This window comes from Tiliqua scincoides, chromosome 5 (genome assembly GCF_035046505.1).
Source record: "Tiliqua scincoides isolate rTilSci1 chromosome 5, rTilSci1.hap2, whole genome shotgun sequence".
Classification (NCBI taxonomy): Eukaryota; Metazoa; Chordata; class Lepidosauria; order Squamata; family Scincidae; genus Tiliqua; species Tiliqua scincoides.
The window spans coordinates 117,411,601-117,422,161 of record NC_089825.1 but is presented as its reverse complement, the minus strand read 5'-3'; the positions used below and the strand labels follow the sequence as shown (position 1 = coordinate 117,422,161).

The 10,561-nt window shown below is 46.3% G+C and overlaps 1 protein-coding gene across 1 annotated transcript; it reads right to left on the bottom strand.

Annotated features, from left to right (window-relative positions):
- Positions 1 to 8,325: 8,325 nt before the first annotated feature.
- On the bottom strand, positions 8,326 to 9,225 carry LOC136653408 (vomeronasal type-2 receptor 26-like). Its single transcript, XM_066630310.1, has one exon. It carries the CDS (start codon positions 9,223 to 9,225, stop codon positions 8,326 to 8,328), a length of 900 nt encoding a protein of 299 aa, XP_066486407.1.
- Positions 9,226 to 10,561: the final 1,336 nt, after the last annotated feature.

Below are 10,561 nucleotides of genomic sequence, written 5' to 3'. Positions count from 1 at the left end.
TATGAAAACTTTACCTTTTCCTGTACTTGTCATGTGTTCCTGTTCTGACAGATATGGGAACCATCTCAGAAGTGTCATTGCATCAGATTTTCCATAGACAACCACCACATTGGCATTAGAGTCCATGATTTTATCATGTATTTTTGCCCCATTTTGGAGTCTGTCAATAATTTCAGAGACAAAAGTAACTCGGGGTATTCTTTCTATGAAGGCAAAACAAATGCCTCTCTGGGAAAACAGCGGAACCACCATCTGCACAAATCTCTCTCCATCATCATTTTCCATAGTCAGGAGCCCAATCCATGTCCAGCTGAAATGCAGAAGTAAGGAGAGGATCCCTGAATGCTGAACCTCTCCCTTGGGGACCATCTGGTAGAAGGGAATTCCTGGGGTTTTATCACCTGTCATTGGAGCAGGGCCGTAGATGAGCTAATGAGGTCAGGGGAGGAGAGAAAATAATACCCTTTATATGAGTTTTTCCAAATATTCAAAACATTTTATATCCAGTATGTTCCAGAATTTTTTCAACATTCCTATAGTGCAGTGTTTCTCGAATGTGGGTCAGAACCCACTAGGTGGGTTGTAGCAGCGCAAGACGTTGCTTTGGGAAACAACCAAGGCTTCTGGGGCCTTGTTGTTTGGTGGGAGTGCAGAGGCACTGAGAAAGTTTAGACTATAAACAGGAACAGCGAGGCGCAGAGCAATGAATGAGAGCCGGGAGACAGGTCTCCGAAGGTTGATGCAGAGAGGCTTGAAGCTGGAGCAGATCTGACTTCTTTGCCCTGCCTCTGCAAGCTTTCTTTATTCTTAAACATGTCACAATCCCTTGCAATACAAATTACACTAACAGCTTCTAGCTGGCCTGGCTAACCGCAACACATTCTTAAGATAAAGCTCTTTTTTTAACATTCTGTTGTTTTCTAGCACTGGCTTTCAGACACTCAGCATATCTTAAGGCTGCTCTCCAAAGAGTGTGCTCTTTGCGCAGACGCAGAGTGTGCTCTGCTTTGTTGCCACATATGCTAAGACATCTCAAAGCTCAGTGCCTGTGCACATAAATACTACAGTGGGTCACGAGCCAATCTGAGGTGGTTCCCATTCATTTCAATATTTTATTTTTAATATATTAGTATTGATGGTAACATGATATGTGACTGCATTTGGAAAAAAGTTACAGATGTATATGCTTCAACAATGATAGTCAATGGGGCTTACTCCTGGGTAAGTGTGGATAGAATTGCAGCCTAGGATTGTTAAAAATTTTCCTGCATGATGTCACTTCTGGCTATGACACCACTTTCAGGTTAATGACATCACTTCTGGTGGGTCCTGGCAGATTGTCATTCTCATATATATGAGAGTGGGAGAACCAGGGCTTCCTAGACATCCATTCAGTGGATTCTGGTTTTTGAAATCTCATTTCTTAACCACAACAGTATGCCCAGGGATGCTGCACCCCAAAGCGCCACCCAATGCATTCTGGGGTCCAAAACCTCTGTATGGAGGAAAAGTCCATCACAGGTTACGAGTTATGACTCTGTGCAGACTCTGGGTTTTAGAGGTAGCCTGTGTCTGAATGGCAGATGCAAGGGAATGACAAGATACAGGTCTCGTGTAGTCCTAGAGGCATCTGGTGAGCCACTCAGAAGTACAGGAAGTTGAATTAAATCAGCCTGATCCAGCAGGGCTTTTCTTTTGCACTTCTGTCTTTCTCTTTGTTTCAGAGCCTACAATGGTGGCTTTCAGTGGCTTGCACATTGCCAACAATAAACCAATAATGCATAGAAAAAATAATAGACCTTTTTGTTGATGTTTCAGGATTGGCATGGTTCTTCCCTGATAGCACCGTTCAAATGATATCCTGGTAACTGTTAGCACAGGCCAACACACATTTTGCTTCCTTAAACATTACACCAATTCCTGGGTATATTTGGGGTGCCGATTCCAAAAAGGGTATCTATTTTGCCCTATCACATCTAGTTTAGCAGACATGGCATAGCCTCTTTAGTGAATGGTTCAAGCGGCTTCCTCATGAAGAAGCCTGCAGCATGGCTTCCTCATGAGGAAGCTGCTTGAACCATTCACTAATGAGGCTATACTATATCTCCAAAACTAGACGTGATAGGGCAAAACGGATGCCATTTTTTGAATCGCCACCCCAAATCCATATCAAACCACCATAAAGTTTGGGAAAAACTTTTCTGACCCTCAATTTTGTAGGCCTGTGTAATCAGCGGTAAATAGGCAAAGTGATCAGTAGATGATGCAGAAAGCAATAACAACATGGAGCATGAAACCACTGAACAGGGTGAATGTATCCTTTAATATTGTAAAGATGCCCAGGTTCTTATTCAAACCATTCAAATCACAAGAATAACCTACTGATTCTCCTTTACAAATGGGCCCATTCTAATGCGTCCTTTTCTATCTTTGAAGCACAAAACAAAAACTGGAAGGACAAAGGAAGTTGGAATGAAGTGATAACTTCTCAGAGGACATCAACAGAGATAAAGTCATCCTACCTGTGGAACCTTATAGATATCCAAGAGAGTTGCCACATGGAGGGAGACTCGGGAATCCACTCCCCCAATGACTGCTATCAGTTTATGCTGGTTGTCACACTTGTAGTTGGGGACAAATCTCTCTACTGAGGATAGCAGTAACATTGTGACATGATAGGACCACTTGTCACTGAAATAGCTGTCATAGATGTGGAAGCCCAGAGTGACATTGGGTAAGATGTGGGGATGTTCATTGATCTCCTTCACTGCAAAGGCCAAGGCCAGAATGTGCTGGTAATGTTTTGTTATTATTCTAGAATGAGAGTTATGTTCTTTATCACAAAAGTTTTCCAAACTGTAGTTTAATTATTGAAGTTTGGTTCTGCACATGTTTAAACTTTTTTTTTTTAACATTTATATGTTGCCTTTAGATATAGGACCCATCAACTAAAGGACAACATGTGCTTCTCTGATCAGCTAGGGGTACTGTGTTGTTTCGGATGCTGTAGTGGGGATGCACTAGAAATAGATGTACCATGAAACATTCCAAGAAGCAAGCAATCTATTTTGGTATCAAGTATCAGGAGAATATAAAGGTGATCACAGTGATGGGAATCCTGAATTGAAAGATTACTACAATGTCCTTCAGATAAAATAAGATCAAGTTAACTCTTTTTTAAAATTTAAATATCAAAGGGCACAATCCTATCTTGTGCTGGAACAGGCAAGCCAGGAGGTTTGCACCGTACCCAGCATCAGATAGGACTCCACAGTGGCTCAGCCAATGGTAAGGGGAAACTCTTCCCCTTAATCCTGGGTAAATCACTGCAGCCCCTATGGGTCTCCTCAGACTTGTGCCACCTCCTGAGGAACGGGGGTTGAGATCAGCTGGATCCTAGCCCTGCCTCCTGCTCCCTGCCCATCCGTCCCCAGGACCGCCCTCAACAATTGGTCCAAGAGCCACTGTTTTGAGGCCGCAGCTCTTAGGACTGAGCTTTCAACTAAAGAAGTATTCAGAAATAAGAACAAATAAGATGTAACTCCTCACGTAAGATGTTCATGTGATGCTGGTGGAGGTTCTTCAGTGAAGGCTATTGGATCAGAAAAAATGAAGGATTGAGAAGCAATGCCTCCGATAACAGCACCTCCTGGCTGGTGATACTTCTGAAGTGGAGGGTGTGGATCACGGACTTGGCATTTAGCAGCGTGAGCCTGGCATACCCAGTGAAGAATCAGTTCCAGATATAACACCACAAATGCCACCATCCTAAGCTCACATCTATATCTTCCTTCTCTAACTAGAATCTTTCTATTTGTTGGCCTGACATGATGGTATTTTTGTCTCCTAATATGCCTGAACCCAGAGATATATTGTCAAAACCGTGCAAATCAGATTGATGGAGCCTTGTCTGCTTGTTGTCTGAGCTCTAAATGGTAGTTCTGGATAGATTTGTAAGGTTCATCTTGCTCTTTGCCGTATATTTTTCTGGCTGCCACACTATAGTTTGGTGTTGTTTTTTTTTAGTACTTGAATTAATTACAGTCCCCAAGTTAAACATATAGGAAGGCAGTTATTAATTCTTCAATGGGTATTGCCTGTGGAACTGATGAAGAAAACATGTTTTGGGGGCTAAACAGAAGTGATGTCATCTGTTTATTTTGATAGCAAGAGACATGAGGGAATTGGAGTGTTCCACAGCAAGTTAAGGATACTTGAAGTCCAGTGGTGAGCCTACCCTTGGTGTCACCCAGGGCCAGGACTGCCGAATGCCCCCCCCCAATCTCATTTAGGGGCCTTCTGAGCACTGGAGGAGCCTGTGTGCAGCCTTCTCCGGCTCACTGAAGGCCTTCTAGGCCTCCAGAATGCCTTAAAACATTGCTACTAGTTTTTGTCTGAAAACTGGAACTGAGGTTGAAAGTCCTTCTGGAGGCCTTAGAAGGTCTTCAGAGGGGCAGGGATGGTGCATGTGGCCTCCCCGGCCCTCCGAAGGCCTTCAGATGGGGGCAGGGTAGGTGGAGAAGTGAGGAAGGTGCCACTGCCCCTGCAGATGTGGAAGCCGGGGGCATTTGACCCCCTTGACACCCCCAGGTGCACCAGTGTAGCAGACCAATTCTAGTCCCCCCATATGATGCAGCAAGGTCAAGGAGGCTTGCTAGGTATCCGGAGGGGGGGTGATGCCATGGTATGATGGGAAAGGGAAGTAAGGAAAACTTTTCCTTATTTTACTCCATCATGCCATGGTCTCCCATGGATCTCCTTGGATATGTGACAGCTCTTTAGCTGGCGTAAGTCTGAGGTCACAAAAGGGGCATGCTGACTGTTATTGGAGGGGATAGGATTTGATGCGAGGTGCCACCCTTTCCTGCTTCCATCACGCCCCCACCCTCCCCCGTTCCACCATGTTCCTCCTTCCCCCTGCCCGTTCTGCCTCTCCTGCTGACTTATGTGACTCTGTGGGCCTTCTTCTACTTGGTGCCACACATGGGGCCATTCCAGCCTCCCCACCCATGTTCTGGCAGCTTCGAGCACTACCAGTGCACCTTTTACAATTGCCATAATAGGATTGGGCTGTTAAAATAATGGTTTGTGGGGTAAAAGTCGAGGGGGATGAAACATCTTGGCTGAAAGGTCTGTGTTACAGGCAGTGCTTTTTCAACCCCATAACATGTACACACTAGGGGTATGCATGGATCAACGTAGCTGCTAATGGCACAGCTATGCAGTAAAAGAATTAGGGAGAAGTACGGGAAAGGTGCAACAAAAATGATTTAGTGTAGTGACTTAAGCAATTTTTTCTCCTTAAATGTAAAAAAATAGGGCCAAGCTGAACCTACTCACTCAGGTAGACAGAAGAAATCTATTGTTTCTCATTCACTCCTGACTGAAATCATGACTGCGTCAGGTGTTGTTAGGAGGCAAAATGAGGACAAGGGAAGAGAAAGGAATTCCTGAGAAGGAGCAAAGGGCAGAACAAGAGGGGGGAAAAGACAGGGACACTAGCTTGGTTTCCAGGGGGAACCTGGGGTTCCGGAAGTGTGGGTTTTTGGTTGCAGGGAAGGAAAATGAAAGCCACACTGAGTGTGCCGTCAGTGTGACTGCACACAGCAGGGAGTTGGTGGGACTTTGGCAAGCCTGAACTGAAGACTATGGCTACTGCTCTTCTTCTGTGTCTCAGGGACCATGAGGCAAATTTGCCAAGACCAGGTGAACAACTGTGTGTAGTGGAATCTCATAAACAGAAAGAGGGCTCTGGAGCAACCCCTGCCATACACCCAAGCTGGAGGGGACATACCCCATCCACCTGGGCTTAGGGTGGAGGATCTCCAATCTGTTGTTGTAAGACCGGGTCTGGCAGTGTCCTGCGCTTTTGGACTGCCAATGCAAATAGCAGGAGCCCCTACATGCTCCCAGATGCCCAGCTGGAGCAAGTGAGAAGGTTTGGTGGAGAATCATGGGTGGAGAGGGCCAGGAGTGGCCCTGGCAGGAGGCAGCTGATGGGCTGAAGGGTGTGGATCTCAGCAGCAGCAGCACCTGTTGAGATCCTAAGCCTTCTTTCCCACCCAACCCCTGAGGCTCCTCAGATTAACAGAAGCTAAAAAGTTGGCCTAGATCTGAGGAGTCCCATTCATAATCGGGCAGCTTAGAAGGAGGTAAACTAAAGATATTTTTAGTGTTACACGCTTTGGGCTGGTGTGGGCTAGGGCTGGGCTGTTAATCATTGAGGGAAGTAGTGCAAGGGAGCCACATTTCTTTCCTGGAGGGAAGGAGCACATAGAGAAGTGGCCTACAAAGTTTATCTGGGGGGTAGCAGATTAGTTTGGGGAAGCATCACCATCTCTTCTTGCTTCCACAAGCCATGCAAAGCAATGGTAATTGTAGCAGCTGAAAGGACAGACAGCTGCTACAGTCACCTTAATACTTCCAACAATACAGAGGGGTCCATCTCTAGTTAGCTCATCCAAAGCTCCTCCACACAGCTGCAGTGTTCCTTATTGCACATTTGCAACAGTGTGCGTACCCATCCTGCTGGCAAAGGCTGGCGTAGGATTGAGCCGTGCGTTTTCCATAGCTTTTCAGAGACACTTTGCAGAAGGGGTTCACAAACTTTATGTTACTGCAACACTTGAAAACTAATATATAAATGCAGAGGTTCTCAAATTGGTCGCAATGCCCCAGCTCGAGAAGCTCTGCCTTTGCCCCTCTAAGGGGCGGGGGGATCTGTCATCTGTGCATTCATAACAGTCATTCATGTCTAAAAAGGAAAAGATGTGGTCTTGATTGTACCATACCATGAAACTCAACAAAATACCATAATTCTTTTCTCTTCTGACCAATAGCATTCTATCCTGTCGGTCTAAGGGCCAATTACCCAGCACCCCCCAATAAAGACACAGGCAAGGGCATATGGTACAAAGGGCCACTTTATTAACTATTTAAATATACTTCAGATTGCAACAGGGCCTAACAAATAAGTCATGCGGGTTCTACATGGGGGAAACGGAGCTGCCCGTCTACTTCCCCCTATATTGATTTGGGCGACCACACCAGACTCTGGGCAGCGTCAGTACAAGCCTGCCGCCCCCTTCATTGTCACCCCGAAGGGGCAGGGTGGCAGGCTAGCTCAGGCCACCCGAGCGAACCCGCGGTGCGCCTTTACCACCAGGCCGAGGTTCATCCAGCCTGCATCACCCAGCCGGGAATGCCAGCATGACCAAGCGTGGAGTCCACCCGGCCCTTGCCACCCTGCGGTGTACACCGATATGACCTTACCTACCCAAAACCCGCACGACACCTGCCTAAAGTGACCAAGAAGACCTATGGAAAACCCCCATTCCGCCCCTAACTCCACAGTCCGGGGTAGGCAAAAAACCACCAACCGATGTGCCAATTAGGCTGATGGCAAAAATTCCTACCCGGCCCCAGAAGGCGACCAGCTAGTCTCGGACTGCCAGAGGGTGGGCGGGTGGGTGACTGCTGCCTGGTCCCGACTGCGCGGGCTTCTCCGAGCAGCCTGCACGTGGCCCCAGACCAATTAGCCCCCAGCCAATCAACTGCGAGGCTGACCCGTCCTGTGTCTCGTGAGGGGGCAGGGTAAACGCCGGTGGCGCGCTAATACACGTGCCACCAGAATTCTATGCTTACCTAGTGCTGGCACTGAGCCCTAGCCCGTGCGCTAGGTACTATAAACATGCCATAAAGCACGTTTATGCTACATGGAGAGTAGGGAGCACTGTGCCCAGTACCAATATGTATGTAGTCATACATGCTACATGGAAGGTCAGCCATTGACTGATCTTTTAAGGTGAGAACCTAAATGATTAATTCTCTTTTCTAGGTTTAGGAAAAGAACAGAAATTAGAGCCAGAAGGATGACTGTGTTCTTCTGTGCCAGGTAGGAGTTACAGTGTCACAATGACTGATGAGAACAATAGTTGGAAACCCCTTTTGGGGAATTACAAAGTTGTAGGGTTCACCAAGATCTTTCATAACCAAGGTAATGAATAGTAAATGAGGTTCAAATGACATAGTACTTGGGGAGAAGAGGCTTTTCCTGAACTTGTTTATGTCAAGTTACTGATTACTTATGGTTACTGATGGGATGTGGTCTTTGGGAAGAACGAGACTAGAGTAGCAGGCAAAGAAGATCTCTATCCAGGATCCTGTAAATTGGTTTGTGATTGATCTACCATTGTAAGAAAAAACCTTCTAAAATTCTAAAATAAAATAAGAGTTTTGACTCTTTTGAAGTGTGTCAATCAATGAACACCAGATTTTTTCCATCACTGACAGTCGCTTTTCAGGGGTTCAGACAGGACTGGGCTGTCAGTCTTTTCTTCTTGTCAGTTGTTCCTTGTTGTTCAGCTCAGACCTCAGCACAATGATGTGACATTTGGGGAAAAAGATGCAGCCCAGCAGCCCAGCACTAGAGGACAAGATAGAGAAGATCTCCACAGCAATCATGTTTTTCCTCTTCGTGCTCAGGTAGGTAGGAATAAAGGAAAGCCAAACACTGCAAAAGACCAACATGCTGAAGGTGATGAATTTGGCTTCATTGAAGCTATCGGGTAGTTTCCTGGCAAGAAATGCCACAGAGAAACTGACAACAGCCAAGAAGCCCATATAGCCCAGGACACAGTAAAACATAGTCACAGATCCCTCGTTACATTCCAATACAATTTCCTCCAGCACTGAATGCTTGTCAGTGTCTGGGAAAGGAGGAGACGTTGCCAGCCACACAATACAAATGCCTGTTTGAATGAGGGAGCAGGAAACAACAATGGAGGTGGCCAGTGTGGTTCCCATCCACTTCCTCATCCTGCTTCCTGGCTTGGTGGCCATGAAAGCCAGAACCACCGTGATGGTCTTTGCCAGCACGCAAGAAACAGCCACCGAGAAGATGATGCCAAAAGCAGTTTGTCGGAGGAGACACGTCACTGTCATGGGCCGTCCGATGAAGAGCAACACGCAGAGGAAGCAGAGCAGGAGGGAGATGAGGAGGGTGTAGGTGAGGCTGCGGTTGTTGGCTTTGACGATGGGAGTGTTGTGATGTTTCCTAAATGTTCTTAGCACCAGAGCTGTGGTCAAGGAGAGCAAAAGGGCAGCAAAGGCCAAACCGATCCCTAGAGGGTCTTTGTAGGACAAGAAGGTCACAATCTTTGGAATACATTCATTTCTTTTTTGGTTTGGATAGTTTTCATCCGTGCATCCATAACAGTCATTCATGTCTGCAAAGGAAAAGGTATGGTCTTGATTACACCAACATGCCATGAAACTCAGCAACATGCCATAGTTCTTTATCCTCTGACAGGTAACATTCTGCTGTTCATATTAAAGGATCTATTCTGAGCAGATCCTGTGAAATGTAGCAGAAGATGGTTTAAGTGGTTGCGAGCACTGCGTTATAACCTACATTGTCAGCCAAACCCTATCTTACAAACCCCCCTCCCCCACTTGATCAGCAGTTGCAAATAATGGGCATATTGTATTCAGCAGCGAAGGTAGATTCCCTTTCTCCTCTCCATATACCTCCCACTCTACAGTGGGTCTCCTGGAACTGGCGCTCGCACAAGTCCGAGTTGAGAAAGGGGGCCTTGAGGCTCCTTCCAGATGAGAAAGGACCCGACGCATGCCATTGCCACTGGATCCACCCCTCCCATAGCTCCCCATCTCCTGTTCTTTCCTTATCCTGCTCCCATTTTGCCTTCCCCCAACCCATCCTTGGCTTACGTGCTCTGGATAGCTTCCCACTAGTGCTCCAGCAGCATGCTACTTGGAAGACTACTGGAGCATGCTTTATGACTGTTTTTGGCAACTTCCAACTGTAAAATGTAGTACAGGCATGTGCCGCTTAACAACTGTTCGCTTAACGACGGAGTGCATATATGATGGTGGTCAAAGCACAATAAACATGCTCTTAATGAGAGAATCGTGTCTCCCATAGCCTGCAGTAGAGTGTCTGTTTACACAACAGAGAGGCTCTTGACGCAAAGAAGAGGTGATCTATCTCCAGTAGCCTGTTCAGCCAGCTAGGGTCTGGCAGGGAGTGTCTGTTAACACAACAAAGTCAATAGATTGGACTGAATGTTCACTCAATGACCTAATCGCATAACAACAGGGATAGGAGAACATGTCCTATATTGGGAATATCCCTGTATCGGGCTCTCAGTCCCATAGTCATTGACAGTAAACCATGGTAACAAGCATTTACTCGAGACTTTACATTATTTCTTCATCAGCTTTCTACCAGCTAAATGGTGACCTGCTAACTAACCGCAGAAAATGTGGTGAGTGTCTTACGTTTAGCAGGGGAGAGCAAATGTCCTTCTGCCCAGCATAGCACCTTCCCAGCGGAAGTCTATTGTCTATTTCTTGAACTCTACGAGAACAGCAACCATCTTTCCTTTTGATGTCATATGCCAACTGCTTAGACAACAATTTGAGATAATAATAGATAATTCAATCAGACACTGAATGGAGCTAACCCCAGCAATCTCCCAATTTGCTAGATACGTTTCTCAGGAATACAGTCACCCGGTTTGATACCTCTGTGCAGACCTTG

What these genes read in the sequence shown, in the direction of transcription:
- LOC136653408 (XM_066630310.1), bottom strand. Translation starts at nt 9,225, where the DNA reads ATGAATGACTGTTATGGATGCACGGATGAAAACTATCCAAACCAAAAA.